This window comes from Kogia breviceps, chromosome 5 (assembly GCF_026419965.1).
Source record: "Kogia breviceps isolate mKogBre1 chromosome 5, mKogBre1 haplotype 1, whole genome shotgun sequence".
Classification (NCBI taxonomy): domain Eukaryota; kingdom Metazoa; phylum Chordata; class Mammalia; order Artiodactyla; family Physeteridae; genus Kogia; species Kogia breviceps.
In genome coordinates, this window is record NC_081314.1 from 20151499 (window position 1) to 20172469 (window position 20971).

At 52.9% G+C, this 20971-nt stretch overlaps 1 protein-coding gene across 1 annotated transcript in view; it reads left to right on the forward strand.

Annotated features, from left to right (window-relative positions):
• Window positions 1–20971, forward strand: part of RAB6B (RAB6B, member RAS oncogene family) — a 59622-nt gene that overhangs the window by 16909 nt on the left and 21742 nt on the right. Inside the window, exon 2 of the mRNA XM_059065356.2 lies at window positions 10498–10556. Within this exon, the coding sequence (XP_058921339.1) occupies window positions 10498–10556 (59 nt within the window). The remainder of the gene's footprint in view (window positions 1–10497; window positions 10557–20971) is intronic.

The following is a 20971-nucleotide window of genomic DNA, read 5'->3' on the forward strand; positions in this document are numbered from 1 at the left end:
AACTTTCTTCAAATCCTTCGAGGACTCCAAATACATGTATGTTAGTCTACTCGATGTCATCCTAACGGCTCACTGGTGTTCCAGTAATTTATTTCTATTCTTTTTACTCTGTGTTTTATTTTAGATATTACTCTGTCTTCAAGTTCATTGATCTTTTCTTCTGCATTTAATCTGGGGTTAATCTGTTGCTAACCCATCTAGTATATTTTTCATTTCCCGCATTGTAGTTTTTACTTCTAGGAGGATGATTTGTGTCTTTTTAAATATCTTCCACATCTCTGTTTAACTTTTTGAACATATGAAATGCAGTCATAATAATTGTTTTTTTAATATTTTTGTTTGCTAATTCTAACATTGTGTCAGTTTCAACTGATTTTTTTCTCCGTATTAAGGATTTATTTTATTGCTTCTTTTCATGCCTGGTAATTTTTTATTGTATGCTAGATATTGGGAATTTTGTCATGTTGTGTATTGGATGGTTTTTGTATTCCTATAAATTCTTAGGATTTGTTAGCTGGGACTGGAGTGGTGCTCAGTCTGGGGCTAATTATTTCCCACTCTTGAGGCATAGCCCTTCAGAGTTCTCTCCCCAGTGTGCCATGAATGAGGAAGCTTTTCACTCTGGCTGATAGGAACAGGCACTATCCCACGCCTATGTAGATTCCAGGTGCTGTTTCCTTTTTAATCCATTTGGGTGGTTCTTTCCCAAGTCTTGAGCAGTTTCTTTACACACCTTTGCTGATCAGTCCTCAGCTGAAGACTTAAGGGAGCCGCTTCGCAGACCTCTGGTGTTCTCTCTCTCTCTCTGTGCACCTCTTTCCTCTCTTGTGAACTTCAGCTGCCTTGTTTTCTCCAGACTCTCAGCTCTATCTCCCCATTCCCTGTGCCATGTCCTGAAGTTTTTTCAAGGCAACAATTTGGGGGCAGTTGTGGGGCTTACTTGATTTGCTTCATGTCTCTCAGGGTTTACTGTCCTTTACTGCCCTTATGTACTGTCTTGAAAATCATTGTTTCATATATTTTGTCTCTCTTTTGATTGTTTCCAGTGAGAAGATAAATCTGATGACTGGAAGCTAACATCTTGGGTCTTTGTTTTTTCATTTAATCATTTATTTGTAGGGGACACTGGTCTGGGCCCATGAGAGAGAACATTGGCTTGGACAGGAGTGTTGTCTGGTCTAGTTAGTATTCTTGATTTTCATCTGTGATGTTCATACAATTAATTATATAAACGTAAATTTGCTGCATGATTTCTGCACTCTGGACTCTTTGCAAGAACTTTCTGCTATCCAGCTCTTATTACAAGCTCATCATTAACAGCTAGTTTGGTCTTGGCTTATGGATACTGTGAATCATACAGTTGATCACGTTAGCTTTTTCTTTCTTTTTGCTCTGACCTCCAGAGAGCTCAGGCAGTTTCTTAGTCTGACTTTAATGATCAGGTAATATATTTTAAGATGTATGTCTGTGAACAAACTTTTTGCTCCAGCCTTCTCTTTTTAGCTTATTTATCCTTTCCCTTATATCCCTCTCAAAATTCTTAGTTGCAGATAAGAGAAATCTACTCTCACTCTCCAGCTGATTCAAGCAGACACGGTATCAGAGCAATGACTGGGGAGCACAGAGTCTCTGGGGGGGTCAGAGTCAGATAACCAGGCTTGGAGCAGCAGCCTGAGTCACACCAGACTTGTCCAGGGGGAGACACAGTCCCTCTGCTGGGTACTATCAAAGGCTGATGTTGAAACCCACATCAGAATCCAGGGACATCCCACACCTCGTTAGATTCATGTCAGTCATTTCTGGTGAGTCTCATGTGAGCATCTGATGGGAGAAGTCTAGGTCGGATGCCTACAACAGAGCTGCAAGGGAGGCTCTTGCATTGAGGAGGATGGCTTTAGACCTCCCCAACACAGTAGGGGCATTCAAAGGAATTGGGCTGCTATCCACTATTGTTATTGATAGGTAGCTACTGTATCCTGATATTATTTTAAATAATATAGTCACCATTGATCCTTTTGTGGGGGAAAAAAGGAGAGGATTAATCCAGGCTGTCAGATGAATGCAAGCACTTCTGTGCCCAGCAGTCATGCCACACAGCCTGGTGCACCCTCCCTGACCTCTGTGCCCCTCCGCCCTCCCACCAGAGCAGACAGCGGAGCACAGCCCCTTCTTGGGCTCTCAGGGCTCCAGGCCTGTGGGGGTGGGAGTGGGAATGGGATGAAATGTTTGAAGGTTAGCGAAACCCAGGGGTCAGAGGGACTCCGCCCACAGCTGGAAATGAGCCCCTCCCTTGGTCCTTTTATCCAGCTGCATTTCAGGCTTGGTAAGCATTGTCACTCCCTCAAACCGGAAGCAGCCCTTAAAGACCATCTAGCCCGACCTCATTGGAATAATGACCTCTTACCTCAGTGGGTGGCAGAGGTGAGATATATGTCCGTGGGGGGAGGGAGTGGACGGCACCCCACAGCCACTGACCCAGGGCAGGCTCTCCTGGCATCACTGGGCTCAGACAGAGCAGATGCGGACAGTTGGAGGACAGTGGGGAAGCGAGAGCGTCGGGGATGGACCAGGCTTCCAGCTGGAGCAGGAGAAAGGGCCTGGGCTGGACCAGCCCCTACCACTGTTCTGCGGCCCCTCCTCCCTCCTCCGTCCTCTGTTCTGTCTTCCCTGCGTCCCCCGGTGAGGCCCAGGTGACTGAGCATCCTCTGGCAGAGGGAATGAACACGCTTAATTAAAGTGTCCAATTAAGAGCTTTGCATATTTCTTAATTACCGCCTGAGTCTTTGGGGGGATGGTTTGAAATGGGATTTTCACGTGTTTCCTCATTTAGCCTATGGTGAGCCAGCTGGCCCCTCGGGGCTCAGGTAGGAGCTGGCAGAGCCCTATTCTGCAGCAGCCCTTCTAAGCATGAGGTGGCAGGGTGGGGTGTTCAGCAGGAGCCCGGCGCCCAGCCCCCCATGCTTCTCCACCTTGCAGGAGGGCAGGGCTGGGTTTTCTGGTTTGTGAAAATAGAACAAAAGGAAACAAGGATCAGACAGATGAAGCTGGTGTCTCCAGCTGTTCGCCTTATCACCACAGAGCCTGGGGGCTGTGCACCTCACGGTCAGGCCAGGAATGGGGGACGTTGTAGGCAGGGAGGTGCATGGGACTGGTGGAGCCATCTCCCCAGGCCCCTGCAGGGCAGGGACACTGGACCAGGAAGGGACTGGCCTCCTTCCCAGCATGAGGACTGGACCTCTCCGTGGCAGGCCCTTCCCAGCACTCGCCAGCATTTCCCATCTGTGTTCTGGAAACTGAGCTGATGGGACACCTGAGTTAGCTGGGCCCATCGTAAGAATGGGTTGCTGGTCTGAGCCCTGGGGAAGCAGATTTGCCTTTTCAGCCCCGAGGGCCACCTCGTGACAGCTTCGGACCTTCTCTGACCTGGGCAGGCTGATGGGGCTGTGCGCCAAGAATGCAGAGACCCTTTCCTTGGCATGGGGACTGCTTTCCTAAAAACACAAGTGTCTGAGAGGTGGGCAGCCCGCCAGGGTAGCCTAGAGATGGCAGTGAGGTCTGCCACAGCTTTCCTGCCTGCCACCCTGGGCCCAGCTCTGTGACCCCAAGGAGGACCAGGGGGGACCCCACTGACCATCCAGCAGCACCCCTGTGCTGGTGTGGGCGGCAAACGTGAGTGAGCAGCTGGGCACAGATTGTGGGGCAAGGTTTGGGTGTGGCTCAGTGGGGGGGACCCCAGGGGTGGGGCACACGCTGCCAGGTCTTGTCAGACCCTCTGCCAAGTCTCCAGAGAGCTTCTTGTGCTCTGCCTCACATATTGCCCCATTTCTGGCCCTCACGGCAATCCTTCCACCTCCACCCTCACCTGCAGTGGAGGTGACAGGGTGGAGAGGGGTCCTTCCTGGAGCGAGACAGTGTCGGAGTGGGAGTCTGGGGGCTCACAGCCCACTCAGCTGTCAGCCTGTGGCCCGGGCACCAGCCACACCCGGGAACTCTCATAGACACTGACCCCAAAGCCCTGGGAGTCTGGCTTCACGTGGCAGCCATGGTGAGATGTGGGTAAGGGACAGCTGTATGCAGAGGACACCTCAGCCTCACATCACCAGACCCCTCTGGTCCCTCTCCTGGGAGTGCTGTCCCCCTGATGCCTCGTCTTCACCAATCAAGACTCAGCCCAAATGCCACCGTCTGCAGGACGCTTCTGCAATTCCCCAGCAGAGAGTGGCCTTGCCTTTTCGTTGGCCTCTCGGTACCCCCATCTCAAGTTGCCTCGCATCTTAGGTGTTTGCGCCTGAATCTGGCTCTGCCACTGGGTGAGGGCTGCTGTAGGGCAGGACATCTGCTTCTCACTCTGAATTCTGGGCCTAGCCTGGGCCTAGCACAGAGTAAGCCCCCACTGGATGTTTGTTGAATGAGTAGAGAGGTCTCACGTCCTCTGCAGCTACCTAGAAGCCACCTGAATGTACAAAAATCTATTTACCTGGGACCTGCCACTGAGATGGGGACTGGGGCCCATGGGAGGCTGGTAGATTGAGTGGCCCCCATGGGTGAGGTCCAGGTGGGTGCTGCTAGCTGACTGTGAAGGGCCACCTTGCACTGGTGGAACTTCCAGGGTGTGTGGAACCGAGCTCATCGGGACAGCCCACGGGTTTGCAAGACCTCTGGGCCTGCAGCTTAGATGTGGGTAAGGGAAGGACTGTTCTGTGGTGACATCAATAATGGAAAATAAGCTTAGATCCTCAGCTCATGAGGTTGAATGATTATTACCTATTATTATGTAATGATTTTTTTCTGAATGTAGTGCTGGTATTTGTGCTTTGGTCTGACAATTTTAAAGAAAGCTTTTATGGGTGACCTGAATCCAGAGTGATGACTTGGTGTTTGCTCCTTGTCCAGTTTGCTTGGGCTTAAGGAACGGCCCCATCATGTGCTAGTCACAAAGCCAGGTGTCAGGGAGGCGTCCTGAGCTCTCCTCCGAGTCTGACCAGTTACTAGGTCCTGTCACTCTCCTCTGCTCTCCGCCTCTCCCCAGCGCCACTGCCTTTGCTTTAACTGAGATCTGCCATCCCTCGCTGGATTCCTGCCCCCAGTCTGGCCCCTGTGGGCCATTCCCCGCTTAGAAGTGTAAGTTTTCTTCCTAAAGTACAGAACTGTTGCTCTGATTACCTAATACTCTATAACAAACCACCCCAAACTTAGTGGCTCAAGAGGATGAAAATATTTACTTTGCTTAGGAATCTATGGTTTGGGCAGGTCCTAGCAGGGAAAGGGTGCCTCTGTTCCACTTTGATGGCTCCAAGGCTGGGGCTCGAGTCATCTGAAGGCTCGCCCACCCACAGGTCTTCTGGCTGTTGGCTGCTGGCTGGAGGCCTCCGTTTCTCGCACGTAGGTGTCTCCATGTGGTTCTCCCACGTGCAGGCTGCCTTGGGCTTCCTCACAGCGTGGCGGCTGGGTTGAAGGGCTAGCTTCCAGAGTGTGAGGGAGCTGGAGCACTCCAGACCGAAGCTGCGCTGCCTTTTCTAACCTCGCCTTCGAGTCACACATGGTGCCGTTTCTGCCACAGTCACAGGCCCACAGATTTACCTCTGGATAGAGTGTCCGTGGTACATTGTAAGAAGATCACATGGTACGGGGCATATTTTGTGAGCCATCGTGGCCATTATGAGCTGCCACGCCTTTCCCACCACCTCTCTGCTTAAGACCTCCTTCGGAAGCTCTGCCACCCCTGGGAGAGAATCGTGCTCCTTGATGTGGCCACATGGCCTGGCCATCTAGCCCCTGGCCCACTGGGCTTGCCTCTATCTGTCCATCCCTTCCCTTCCTCCACAACTGGCCCCAGAGATGGATTTTGGTTTCAGTCAACTCAGTGGCCACACGTAGCTTCCTTGAACAGTGTTTGTCGTTTACCCCTCTCCTTTATACACCTGGTCTGGCCCCATTTTCCCTGAGACAAAGGACAGGGAAAATGACCTTGACCTTGTTGCTTCCCATCTCTTTGCACAAGCTTTTTCTCTTCCTGCCTGCGTGCATTTGTTCCCACTGTTCCCTCCGCCCGAAATACCTGGTCTCTGAAGCCCCCTTCCCACTGTTCAACAGCTGCCCTTGCAGCCTTCCTGATGCCCAGCCCCCTGGGCCCCCCGCCCTTTGTGATCTGCTTTGCTGCTGGTCAGACCTTCCCATAAACCAGCGCAATGTCATTCATGAGGTGAGGTCTTTGGCCTCGTATCTGGTTTTATACGTCAGCTCCACTGCTTCCCAGCCACGTGACCTTGGGGATAAGAACCACCTCATTGGATCATGATGCGGATTAATGAGGAAACCTAAGAATTTCTTGTCTGGCGCCGAGCAGAATCCCAGTAAGAGTTAGCGTTTCCATTCCTTCTTTCTAGAGGCTCCTAATAAGTGCTCAGGAATGAATTTTCTCACCCTCATTTGGGTGAAAGAGGAAAAATACGTCTCCCTGCTTAATCATGTGGGATTAAACCACCAGAAGATTGTAAGAATATTGCTGAGCCATGAGCAGAGAGAAAAAAGCTCAATAATGATTGCCTGCTTATTTTTAATAAAATCCTTCCAGTAGAGCTGAATCTCTGCCCTGGGAAAGAGCTCCACGTCGCTGCAGTGGTGTCCGAGAGCAGTTGTTAGAAGGGCTGTATGACCTTGAGAACAGGGCTGTGTGGGGAGGACGGCCCTCCCACAGGCTGCAAGGGGCCTCAGGAGGGCGGGGGGCCTCAGGGGGAGGGTCTCCCACCCCTCCCCCCACCCAGCCCTGTCTGAGCTGCTTGAATGCGCTGCCCTCTTGGGCCTCCCCTTGGCTGGTAGCGCCCAGTCAGTGGACGGCTCCAGCTGTCACGCTGCTCTTTGCGGTGAGACGAGAGTGGCCAGGTAGGTGGGCTGTGCAGGCTCTTCACACCCAGGTTCCAGCACCTTCCACGCAGAGCAGTTGTTGAGGGTGGGGTGCGGGGTCAGGAAGTGCATGGGGCGGCCCCTTTACCCAGCCAGATCCTTTACGTGATGCCAGGGCAGCAGTGGGCGAGGGGCTCCTTTGTAAAGCTCTGCCTCAGGGCCCTAGGGACAAAGCATGGAGGCACCTTTCCTGCTGTTGGTGCTGTGTAGTGTTGCCTGGCCTCTGCTCTGAGGGCTGGTTGGTCCCCTGCAGGCTGGTGAGCCCCACCCTGCAGCCCCGGGGCCATGGGTCAGGGTGGAGGCCGGGCTCAAGCTGGGGCCGGGGCAGGACACACCAGCCATGGTGTTGATACACACTTGCCTGCAGTAAAGGGTGCACCCTGAGGCCTCGGGGAGGATGAGCAGTTAGAGGCCTCTAAGCGGGGAGGCCAAGCTGACAAGTTCGGACAGGGTCTGAGCCATGTTGTCCTGGCAGCCATGGAAAGAGTACGGGTGGTCTTGGGGAAGCTCTGAGGCAGGGAAGAGGAGGGCTTCTGCTCTGAGAAATGAGAAAAACCACCTAGAAGAGTGGGAAGAAATCATCCCCTTTTGATAACGAGGCTGTCATTCAGTCCAGGCCTCAGTTGGGGTGCTGGGCCCCAGGTGTCCTAACCCATCCATCCTTGCTTTGCTGAGCCCTCCATTTGCCCAACACGTGCCTGAATTCCCAGTTTCTGGCCTTACAGATTGGGTCAAGCGCTGCCTGAGTAGGGAGAGACCCTGCCTCCAGCCTATTCCAAGAAAAAGGTGCCTTGACTTGGCAAGGCTACTCCCGGAGCCCCATGACATCTACAGTGGTGGCAATAATGACCCAGCAGAATCCTAAAACCCAGCATGACCCAAAGATGCTGAGGAGCGTCAGGGATAGGAACTCAGTCCCTGGTCCGACCACCTTATCCTGGCCCTGATCAGCTCTGGCCCTAGGCAAGGAGCTGTCAGCTCGTTTCCCCTTGTATAAAATGGCATAAGTACCTGCTTCAGGGTTGCGGACTAACCAGGGTGGTCTTCAGGGCTTAGTACAGCATTGCCGCAAACACAGAAGTCCTGCAAGCTTCAGGTAGGCGGGTGTCCCATCTCCTCTGTTTACTGCTGTCGTGTAAATCTGTGCCTGGCACAGCCTTGGGGTGTGCCTGACGCGCTCCGTAAATATTTACAGGGTTCAGGTGTTGCCTGTCATGGTGACTGTGAGAAAGCTCAGAAAATATTGGCACTGGCCAGGACCCCACACCTAAAAGTTCCTCCGGCACAGTTCCAGGACACGACTTGTTTCTGGCATTTTCTCCTCCCACCTAGCAGTCGCCCTGCAAGCCACTGTGAAGCCACTGGCAGTGGCTGGTGCCTCAAGAAGGGGAACTTTTCAGAGAAACCTTGCAGGGCTTTCTAATCTCTCAGCTCCTCCGTGAACCTCCTGTTCCTTTAGTGGCTTTGGGGGATTCCGCTGTCTCTCCTCCCTGCCTGCTCAGCTGCCCCAGGGGAGAGCCTGCTGGAGAAGAGCATCGTGTCCCTTTTGCAAAAGGTGTGACACCTTTTGCCAAGGTGTCACCGCAGAGGGGAGCTACCAGTGGGCCCTGCAGTACCTCTCTTCCCGAGGAGGAAGGAACTTTCCATCGTCTCTTGGAAAAGGAGGATGCCGTGCGCTCCCTGATTTCATCCTCCTCCTGCTGGCTCGGGTTGCTCCACTTTTCACTCTGTGGTCAGTCCCCTAAGCGGTTCCCAGCCAGGCCTTTCAGTGGCCTCAGAGCCGATCCTCCAGGTGTGGGGAGCCCCCACTTCTCACCTTCGTGTGAGTTTAAGTGGAGATTTAAAGCAATTGGAAAGTACTTTACAGATTTAATTTTTATTAGAGGCTCAAAGGGCAGTTTCCAGGTAGACTTACAAGAGATCCTGGGTGTAGTACTGCTCACCCCAGAGATACTGAGAAGAGAAACGAGGCTATTCTGACACCAGCGGATGTGCTGCAATTCAGTCCTGGCGCTACCCACTCTGAGCTGGTGTCAGACTGCCCAGGGCGGTCTGGGCACAGTCCCCAACTAGATTGCCACCCACCTCAGACACAAGCTGTGAGTGGGGTCCCCAGGAGCACCCGCACTTCTGACCAGCTGGCTACAAATCGGGGGGTGCCCACGACCCTCCTCAGGTTCCATAATTCACCAGAATAACTCACAGAACTCAGGAGAGCACTCTACTTACAATTACAGTTTTACTATGAAAGATACAAATCAGGAACAGCCCAATGAAGAGACACGAAGGGCGAGGTCTGGGAGGGCCTGGAGCCAAGCAGTGTGTCTTCTCCCCGTGGAAGACAGTTGCCCTTCCCTTACAAGTGCTGGCTTGTTGGGAGAGGACTGCACTCATCTGGTGCACTACTGAGGCTTCCGAACTGGAAAAGGACCTTTCCCAGAGGAACCCCATTGGGTCGCCTGCTCCGTCCAGGCAGTGACCAGCCACCCTTCCAGGCCCAGCCTGTGGACATCCTGTCCGAGAATCGGGGAGAGGTGGAATGAGAGCTCTTGGGCGCTAGGTCTCTTGTGTTCCCTGCCAGAGTTACCTGTCTTCAGCAGCCCGGAGCACAAAGAGCTCTGAGCCAAGCTCAGCTGGTCCAGTCCCCCTCTGAGCCTCCCAGGGCCATGGCGGAGACTCGGTGGGACGGAGTAGCACTCCGTGCTGGGCCTGACCTAACAAATATTCCTATCGCCCTTCCTTCCCACCCAGATGCTCACAAATGCTGCAGCAGGCATTTCCGCCACAGCCAGGCCTCAGGGGACCTGCACAGGGTTAGGTCAGAAGCCAAACCCTGCAATTTGGGAAATTAGCAGCATTTATGGGATTCCCAAGAGACTTCCTGGGTCTTTTAGCCATATCAGTGGTTCTCCGTTGGAGGTGTTACTGCCCCTTAGAGGGCATTTGCAGATGTGCAGGGGAGTTCAGGCTTGTCACAGTGACGGGGGATCCTGAAGGCATTTACCCAGCAAGGTCCGGGGTTGCTAAACATCCTGCGAGGCGCTGGACAGTCAGGCCCACGTTATGAAAAATGGTCCTGCCCAAGAGAGACACTGGGGAATCATTTACTTCCCCTGCCCCCTGGTTCCTTGGGAAGCCACCTTCCTCATCAGTGCCCAGGCTGAAATAAAGGAGCATGTCTCCATCCTAGCCTGTGACCAAGGGCAAGGCAGTATTTCCAGGTGAGCGTGGGCCCATGTGACAGGAGCATCTTGTAATGCACACACTTGCTCTGATTCTTCATGTATGGCTCTTGCATCAGTTGGGCTCTTATGGGTCAAGGAAGACCTGGATTTGGGTGGTAAGGGTTCACAGGGCAGGGGGAGGCCTCCTCCTTGGTGCCTGGCAGGAACGCCCCTGCAGCCCGGCCAGTGTAGACTCGGCCTCCTCATCTTAATGTCCCTCTCTGGGGCTCCCACCTCCCACTTCTGTTTCTGCATCTCATCTTTTCCTCTGGGCTTTTTTGTTTCATTATCTGTTTTTGTCACGTGAAATGTGTTTAGAGGAGCCTAGCTCGGATCACGGCTAAACCCCTCTCTTCTTGTTGTTTTACAGTCGGGAAGACGTCTCTGATCACGCGGTTCATGTATGACAGCTTCGACAACACGTACCAGGTGAGTTCCTGGGTCCCTGCCCCCCACCAAGCCCCGCGGTGTTTGCAGCCTTGACAGCCACCTGGACACCATGCCAGCCTCCCTCCCAGGGTTGCTGATGCTAGGATGAGAGCGGGGCATTCCTGGGTCCTAGGGCATCCGTCTTGCCTTGGAGGAGCTTCCCATCTGCACACTGGTCCCAGCCCGGTAAAGACCCTGGGCCTTTCTGAAGATCCAAACCTCGATAAGGGAAATGTTTCCAGTAGAGAAAGGACACCTTTCAGTCTGTGTTCTCTTGCCCCCCATGGCAGGTCTAAACCACACACACACACACACACACACACACACACACACACACACACACACACACACACACACACACCCCACACACACACACATGGTTGCTGGGGCACTTCCTTCCTGGAGAGGCTGGTGTGATGGGCCTGCACTGCTCTACGTGGGCAGGAGGCTACACAGAGTGACCTGTGTGCTCCTGGCTCTCAAGGGTGGTCTGGAATCAACCAGAGGTGGCTCCACGTAGCCTAAGGCTGAGCTCTTGAAGGTCAGTAACATTTCACTTTCCTGTCACCGCTGATGAGCAAATGAAGTAAATTTCCCCTGCAACTAAAAGCTGTTATCACAAGGCACCAAACTTAATCATTTCAACTATTTTTAAGAAAAAATATATTGTTTTCTTCCTTAAGACAGACACAAAATAATAATTCAATTTTCTAAGCCAGTGGGTTCTGTGAGATAGTAGTTCCAAGGGATGTTAGTAGGTGTTATTTGAGGAAAATAAGGCAGGGAGAAGGATTCGGGGCTTAGGGAACCCTGGTGAACGAAAGTAAATCTACTTTTCTACTGCAGGACTTCTCAGGGCCTTTTACTACCTCAGTGTATGGTTTTGATTTGCTGAAAGAGAGATGTAGTGGGCAGGATCTCCCAGATGTATTTGGTCATGAAATCCTTTTGTCATCGAGTCCTCAAAGGATAACTATTTAGAGAACACACGGGGGACTGCTGTGCTAAGAGGTCTCCCACCTCCCGGAGCATGCAGAGCACAGCCCACTGCGGATTACGGTTCTGTGTCTACTCTTTAGTCTGTCTGTCTCACTCTGGACCAGTCAGCATCTTTGCCTCGTACACAGCCCCTTTCTCTGCCTCCCTCTAAATCCCTACTTTTCCTCTGCTGTCATCTGAAATACCAGATAACTAGTGGACTTGGTAAGAATTGACTGAAGGGTAAGGACATGGGGCCCCGAGTGATGTACACAGCCTTGGACGTCTGCTCTGGGATGATTATCTCAGCCACACTTTGTCTTGCTTGGCACAGGCCAGGCTCTGTACCACGGCAGGCTTGCAGAACCCTCTCCTCCCTGGAAGGGGAGTCCCACTGCTTCGCTTTGCCTCCGAATCACAGCTCTAACTTCAGTTCTTAAGTCTGACTTGGCATTTGCCTATTTGTGTGTGTATTCATGTGCATGTGTGTGTGTGTCAATGAATGATCTCACAGATATTATTTTGATTATTTGATTTTTCAAATAGTAAGTTACTTACAATACTTCTTGTTGATGTCCCATTGATCATAAGTGACGCTCTTGGCTGGCTGGTGTTCTTGGCAGCGGTGGGCAGTAGAGATGGCCTCAGAGCCTTTGCAGTGGTCTTCACTGGTGTGGATCAAAGCCTCAACTCCTCCCCATGTCACTTGAGTCTCCAGTGTCACCTCCTCTGGCCCCCTGCTGGTCCCATACCCCATGGTCCAGCGGGCCTCCCTGCTTGCTGCTTCCCACTCAGTGACACTGTCCCACTTCCATGCCTTGGCTCACGGTGTCACCTCTGCTGGAATGCCCTTCCCTCAACTCTCCTCTGCTGTGAAAAATTCCCGTGACTCATCAAGGCTCAGAGCACATGTTTGCGTGTGGTCAGGCCCCTCTCCGTGCTCTGCACCCTCCACGGCTCCATCTCCCCTAGCACGCTGTCCTCAGGGCTCCTCTGGCCTCCCAGCCCTATGGGAACTCCTACTGCTCTGGCTGCTGGATGGGCTCTCAGCTTGGCTGAGGCCAGGGCCCCTCGGCTCCACCTCTGCATTCGTGGGTCCAGAACAGGGCCTGCCCATAGCTGGTGTCAGCTGGTGTCAGAATCCACCGCAGTGGCTTCAAGAGGCCCTGTCTGCCTTGGTTTTTAGACTCCATCTGACTGAGCGGCCACAGTGGCCCAGTGTCGACGTCCAGTGTCCTGGCAAAAAGTGAAGAAAGCCCAAGTCCCTCCCCACTGCAGGCTTTTCTGACTTTTCTTTTGGCTGCAGGTAGAATTTCTTTCCCAGCACCTTCTAAGATGGTAGTTAGGCTGGGAGGCTGGGGCTCCAGCTGTGTGTGCACACAGGCCCATTTTCATGAATTCTCTGGAGATGGAGAGGGAGAAGTGTTACTTTTCCTTAACATGGTGGCAGGGGCACTTGGGAAGCAGACAAGATGCCGAGGGCCCCGGGGGATGTTCCCAGTTGTGCGCCCCCCCCCCCACGCTGACCACTCCCCAGCACTGCTCACAAATACCCTGTGTACCAACCAGTACAGCCCAGCAGGGCGCCCCCGCCCCCACCTTGATTAGCTGAGGTACCCAGAAAGTTCCCAGGGCGGATCCACTGCTCCACTCCTCCCATCCTTTCTGTGTGTCTCTGGCTCTGTCTCCCACCCCCCTCCCCTATTCACTTATTCTGACAACAGACGTTTGTCAAGTGCTTACTCTGTTTGCAGAGAAGTAGGAGAAAATGACCTGGCCACAGAATCTGGCCCTGCCCTGAGCTGGGCATGGAGGGTAGAGGGGGTTCAACCTCATCCTGGGTGGCAGCGAGTCCTCCCTCTGTCTGGGGCTGAATATGCCCGAGGCCCCAAGGAGCTGGCATGAGGACCCGGCACGCAGAGCGCGGTTCCCCGCCAGACCTCTCGGGGGTCCTGTCCTCCTGGCAGGCCCAGGGGAGATGCCGCCTTGTTGACCTGTGGCCTTGGGAGAGCGGGTCTCCTGCTGCCTTCTGCCTGGCACTTCCCCTGCACACACGTGTACCTTGTTCTCCTCTTGATATGTGCATTCCCCAGCCTCTCACCACCCACCTGTCACCCCATCTAAATCCACTCACTTAAAGAAGCAAAAAGTCAAGACTTCACGTCTGCAACAATTCTCTTGTATAAAATCCCAACTAAAAACTGTCTTTCAAAATGTACTAAGAAGAAACCCCTGGTACCTGCACTGTGATGAGACATGGCCCTCTCTGTGGGCCAGACCCCCTTTCCTCTCCCAGTGGCCAGTGAAACCCACCTGTGGGCCTGGCCCTTGGTCCACCTGTTTGAAACCTGCAATAGAACCAGAATGGGAGGTTTCAGGCCCCCAGGTGGTGGCTGGGGGTGAGAGGGGAGGATCTGGGAGCAGCCCTCTTCCTGGGGTTTCTCATGGGTCCCCCATCTTAGCTGCACGTTAGCATTACCTACTAGGGGGATGACTGGAGATGCACAGGCTGGGTCAGGCATTAGCATTTTTAAATCTCAGAGGTGACTGAGATGAACTGATAACCAAGGCTAGACCCCCGGCCTGTCCCTGGACCTCCCACCACAGCACAAGTTAGGAAAGCAGCCTAGTGGGTCCCGGCCCGCTGGGGCTTACCTAGCTGCTCCTGGGAGTGTCTCTGGAGGACTGCACTGGAGCACTCCCTGGGTCCCACGGTGCCTCCGGGGAGGGGACAGCATGGCTGTGTCCACTGTGCCCTCACAGGCCGAGGGGCTGCCTGAGTTGCTGTTAGCCCCTCAGTGATCTGGGGGCTTTCCTCTCTCCCCGCTAGGTGTGTATTAGTTTCCTGGGACTGCTATAGCAGATTGCCACAAACCAAGTGGTTGAAAACAACAGAAGTTTATTCTCTCACAATTCCGGAGGTTAGAAGTCTGGAATCAGCGGAGCCACGCTCTCTCCAAAGGCCTGGGAGAGAATCCTTCCTGCCACTTCCAGTCATTGGATTTAGGGCCCACCCTAAATCGTGGATGATTTTTCATCTTGAAACCCTTAACTAATTACATTCACAAAGACCCTCTTTCCAAATAAGGACACATTCTGAGATTCCAGGTGGACAGAATTTGGGAAGATGACACTCTTCAACCCACTACACAGTGTCCCAGCACCTCCCAGTCTGATCCCATTGGGGACCCTTCCAGGCTCCAGGTCCCCCTGGCGCTTCACGTGCTACTGGCCCAGCATCTGACCTGAGGAAGCCGTTTCCCCAGGAGCCTATCTGGCAGCAAGTCTTTTTGTTCTTACAGGGCTTTTCAGAATGATCAGATGTTTCTTTATGTAACATTTGTAAGTTGATTTAATAAAGTAAGTAGGTTTACTGGGGCCCGGTCATTGACTCTATGGAGAGCTGCCCATCTGGCTGCTCAGCAGCCCCCAAACCAGCGCCTGCCCCACCCCGACAATTCACCCCTGCAGCACGGGTGGCCTTTCAGGGGAGCCGAGCTCCCGCTGGGTCCCACAGCAGCACATCCCAGGCGCTCAGGGAGGGGGCGTTTGTGATGCCCATGGTGTGTGAGGGGTCGTCCGCGTGGGGCTGGACGCTTTGAAGTCTCTCTTTCCGGGGCAGCGAGCTCTGCTAATGCTTGTCCAGCCAGACTCAGGAAGGTGGTCTGGGGGCTGCCAGGCTTGGGCAGCCAAGCCCCACACCTAAAGCATCTCCACATCGCCTTCACTGGTGGGCCTGAAGTGGGCCGCAGTGAGGAGGAAGGACCTGGGGATGGGTCAAGGCAGAATGTCCTCCTTGGACACCCAGCCTCGCACTCATGGGCGCGGCTCTCTGGTCCCCTCCCCTGCCGCGGCCAGGGAAAAGGAAAGGGATGGGGACTTGGGGGTAGGTTGCTGATGGTACTGAGCACCTTTCTGTCAGGGGTCACCGTATGGAGATGAGTGAGCCCACACAGAGCCCACAGCAGCCAAGAGAGACCAGGAGAGAGAGTTCCCTCTGATAGATGGGGAGGTGGCCGGGGCTCCACCTTGAAGAGGAGGTGCAGCCAGTCAGACAAGAGTGGATGGGTCAGCGCGCAGGGTCCAGGGGAGATGGCTTTTGTGGCCACAGCATGGAGCACTTGGTCAGCAAGAGGCAGGAGATTCAGAGGAGCCACATGGCATGCTGCAAGGGCACCAGGCAAGGCAGCTGGGCCCTTGGCCTACGGGGTGCACAGCGCAGCATCCGCCCCATCTGCCAGGGTGTGTATGCACATCGTACTGTGCTGGGCACGCAGCTCTGAGGGCGAGGTCCGGTTGTGGGGTGGCCAGGCTGCAGCTCTGCAAGGACAAATCCTGTCTGGTGGGCGGGTAGAGGTGAGGGGGTGGGCCTCACGTGGCCGCCCCACCCCCAACCCCGGGGAGCATGGTCTGCGGCTGGAGTGCTGACATGGGGCTGAGGCTCACGTCGCAACCAACACTGCTGTCATCGTCCGGGTACCTCCCTGCTCATCCTCCCATCCTCCCATCCTCCATTAACGTGTGAAGCTCCTCAAGAGTGTTGTGGCCCTTGGGGGCGTGGAGCTTCAGACAAGACAGGGATCAGTGGCTGTCCTAGTGGGTGTGGAAGGCTTCCTGGAGGAGAGGGTGGGAGCTGAGTGGGAAAGGGCAGGGAGGATCTGATGCCACTGCGTGGGAGGGAGGATTAGTATGCTGAAGGAGAAGCCTTGGTGGGAGCCCCGGGGGCAATGATCCAGTGCTGCGTATGCGTGGGGGGCGGTGCCGGAGCGGGCTCTGCCTTTTTGGAGCGGAGGGTCCTAGTGGGCCTGTGGAGGGGCTACTGGCCGAGCTGCCTTTTGACTTTGAGCACTTTTGCCTTCTCGGGCACTTTGCTACTTCCTTCATTAAAAAGCAATATATATATATATATAAACAAATATGTATAATGTATGTAAATTATATTTCATAACTGTATTGTTATAAAGATGAAGACAATACAGGCTGGATTCATTAGTATATATCATTATTATATTCATTTTTTCTTTTGATTTTAAAAGAAATTAAATTTTTAAAAGTTAAAAAAAAATTTTTTTTTCTGGGCCTCTAAAAGTACTGTGGGTTCCAGGGTCTGTGCCTGCTGTCCCAGCGGGTGAGTGGGCCTAGTTGATGAGGAGGCCCTAGGAACTCAGCGGGGCCTGTGGAGGCCCTAGGAGCTCAGCGGGGCTTGGGCTTATGGGGCAGGGAATGGAGAGCTACTGTGGTTCCTGCGGCGGGCACCGATGGGATCAAAGACCCCAGAGTTTGCAGGAGACAGGCCTGTGGGCCCCGGCCAGGGCAGGGATGGCAGTTGCAGCAGGGCCCGCAGACTTGGATGCAGCTATGTGAGTGGAAGGGCAGGGCAGGGGAGGGAGGAACGTCACTGAGCAGTCATGCAGGGCTGCGTGGGATGTGAGTGAGGAGCCTGGGCCTAGACACACAGGACAGTGGGAGGGGCGAGTGGACAGAGTAGGCCTGTGGGATGCAGAAGAGGGAGAGGAGTGGGCCCTGGGTTTCTGTCCAGACACCCCAGAAGAATATCGGTGCCATCAACACAAAGCAAAATGAAAAGTCGAGTGGGAAGTGATAGTGGTACAGCCAAGTGAAGATGTTTGAAAATGGCTGTTATGTGGGTGGGCCCAGGAGACGCTGGAAGGATCTGGATTCTTGAAGCTCCAAGAGCTACTGAGTTTTCTGGGTCAGACTGTAGAGAGCAGGTGGAGGGCCAGGAGGAGGGGCCTTTCCCCATGGAATCCAAGATGCCACGTATCCCCAGGTGGTGTCCAGGTAACCACCCGGCACCTGGAGAGATAGGGGCAAGATCTTCCACCCCTGTCGAGGTGGTCAGAGTGGGGTCACACAGAGGAGAAAGAGTCAGCACATCCTCTTATATCAGCCCTTTTTTTCTCCTCCAAAACAATGCTGCATGCAGAGGCCTCGGTTCAAATCCCAGCTCCATAACTTAGCTGAGAGATTCTGGGCCAGCATCCCAGTTTCTTAGTATTGCATGTTTTAACCTGGAAATCATTTGGATGGCATTTAACCCCTGCATCACCTAGACCAGTGGCCTCAAACTTTAGCAGTAGGGATGTGGTTAATTTGTATTTAAACCATAGCTCATGGAGGTCTTAAAGCCTAGATGATGGAAAATTATAGGCCAGAAATACTGTTGATACAAATGTGCATTACCGTACTCTATATAGAAAGCGAAGCAAACCAACAACTCCACAAACTAAGTTGGTAATGATGATGTGAAGCTAACAATAACTTACTAATACACTGTTTTCATGGGAAACTGGGGGCCTCCCAACCATGCTTGCATGTGCACATGTGCAGAGCTCTGGCACTCTGCCAGGTGCTGCCAGGGCCCCAGACTTCTGTCAGAACTCTGGACTCCATCTTTGGTTAGCCTAGCAACGTGACGAGTTTATCATATTAATGCAGTAAAGTTCCACCTTTCCCAAACATTAGGTTCTGTGGTCAAAATGTGAGGTGACACTCTTATATAGTGAAATGCCCCTGAATGCCGGGCAGCTTGGCAAGATGACCTTGCCCTCAGACACCCACTGGGGCACCACCAGTCACCCAGGTGCTCCTTTTGGACGTTTACCTGGGACTGGTCTGAGGGCAGACTTGCTGTAACATCTTTTCTTTCCCTCCCTGCTCTCCCCTGTGCTTCTCTCCCTCTCTTTTGTCAAGCGTATTGCAAATTAGGTATGCAGTCAGCCTCTAGTAGAGAAACCTGGCTAACCTGGCTTAAACAAGGAAGGGCTTTGGTTTTTCAGGTGCGAGAAGTCACGGTAGGACTTGAGGTGGCCCAGCGGCACGGTGATGCCATCAGGCAGGTCCCAGACCCCTGCTGTCATGCTATTCTGCCTTCTTGCTCTGTGGGTTATCTTCATGCAGCCTGGCTCCATAGGTCACCTCTGCATTCAAGGCAGAAAAAGATAGCAAGAGCTTCCCTAGAATCCCCTCCCCCTCCAGCAGACTGCAGCTTATGTCGTATTGGCCAGAACTGAGTCACATGATCACCATTATCCTCTAGACAGGCTGCGAAAGCAGAATTTCACTTTTACAGTTTCCAGGCTGGCAAGGGAGTAGGAGGTTGCCAGTTGGTATTGGGGGAGTCCAATAGCACCTGCTAGCGTTCATATGTGAAGTGGCCCCATCACGCAACTCTGACCCGGGTTTTAGTAATCCTTCCTAATTCACTTCATAGGTTACTCGTAGATAGCTCTTAGATGCCCTCAAAAGTCCATCCCCCAGAACATCTTTCTCCCTAAGAGATGAGGAGAGGGCTGATGCGTTGCATCCATTTGTGAGCCTGTGGGAGCTTCAGGCCACGCATCCCTGGGCATCTGTGTGGCTTCTGGAAAGATTGACTAATTTTGATGACATTTCACCCCTTGTTTAAAGTTGTACGGTGCATATTGTTTGGTTGATGTTTCAGAGCACAGTCAGGAAATAAAAGAGCGATTGATAAATATTTGTATTGGGTGGTGACTGGCATAAGCCACTCCCCATTGGGAGGAAAGTGGCCACAGGGACTGTGTAGACTTTGAGACTGACGTGTCTGAAAGAATACCTGCGCTGTGGCCTCCCAGCCAGCTGCCCCCCTCCTCCGCAGCACTTGGTTGAGCTGCTGGCAAGGCCAGACCGTGCCCAGCGTGTTTTCCAGAGGCTGCTGTCTCCTTCCCCCACAGCATCCACTTGCTGGTCTGAATCAGTAAGTTTTGCCAGCTCCATTTTGCATGCTCATTTGCATGTCTTTACCCTGATACTCTCATCTGATGGTTGGTGGTGCAGAGCACAAACAGCAGCTTCATTGTCAAGGGCTTGTCATGCCCAGCTGCTTTCTGCCACTTGGGGATGCTTCCCCAGTCACGGGCCAAGGCCTGGCCAAGGCTAAAAGAAGACACACATACATTCCTTTTCATGATTTCTCTTCCAGAGAAGAGAATCTTGAGTCAATTCATGCAAATTACCATGCAGATTTCCACAGCACACTTTATTACTGTGTCTTGTCAGAATGTGGATGCAAAATTACATTTCAGAATAAATGCACGTAGCAAAAACGATTTCAACAAGTGCCTCAGGAAACATCTCTTTCCTCGGGCATATGCTGGGCCAATGGGAACTTTTGTGTAGGGGGAGGCGTGTAACGCACCATCATTCTGCATTGTGTGTCTGAGCCCCTGTTAACACTGGTTACCACCACCTTCAGAAGAAGATAAATGTGGACGCAGCTATGAAATCTGTCCTTGTTAAGGTTCCGCCTGTTTTGTATAAAACGAAGTGCCTGCCATTTTTCATAAGCAGTACAGTTGGCAAGTACAGCAATATTAAAGGAATAAATAAGCATTGCCAGGTTTGGGGTGATCTAACCACAGCAGGATGCAGTCCAGCCTCCTCGGAGGGGCATCGAGCAGTACAGGAGGCTCACCCAGCACAGTCGAGGAGGGAAGGGGAGGATCGTGGGGGTCATGTACTGGTAGGAGGGTCTCAGAGTCAAGCCTGCTGCTCATGTTGTCTTGATACCCTCTTTACATCCTTGTGGGAAAATTTCCAGCAAGAATAATTTACTGCATACCTCATAAGAGGAAACGGAATACAGAGAATGAATGTTGTGGCCAAGATGCCATGGTTCCTTTGGAACCCACCTCTTTGAGGGTCAGCCTTTCCTGAAGCTCTGGGAACACTCATTTATTGGGATGTGAATACAGATTACAAGCACAAAGGTTCCCAGGACCAAGTTTCTACAGCATCTTTTGGAAATCCCTCAGTCAGTTGGTCAGTCCTCATTTTGTATGCACAGTGTACCTTCACACAGTCTAACTCATTTGATCCCAGAGTCCTTGAAGGAAGCTGTGATTATCCCCATTTTAGAGATAAGAAGCTGAGGGCCAGAGAGGCTGTCATTTTTCCAGGATACTCCCAACACAGTGTTCTTCCAAGCCCATTATACAGCATTCAGAGCCTGCCAAGGCACTGCCAGAGGTTCCTGAAGACAGACCAGGGCCCTCTGGGCACATGACCCCACCCAGGTCCATTTGGGTGGGGCACTCTGCTAGCTGCATGCCAGATCCTCTAGGCCTGGCCATGCACTGCCCTAAGAGGAACTGACAGGGAGCCTAGGTTTGCTGGCAGAAATCTGTCCCCCTCCCCCATGGAGGCTCCTGGTCACCTCAGCCTCTTAGCCTCCTGGCCTTACCAGGGCTGTGTGCATACATCAATCTGGGCTTTACCTTCAAAGCAGAAATGACTCCCTCCCCACCACACACTCATACCCACCCAAGCCCCTTACACCTACTACTTTCCACATGCAGATACACAGTTGCATATGCACACTTGTGTATCTCCATTCATCACGTGTCTACTCACATACACTCATACACACATTCCCATCAATACACTCACACACT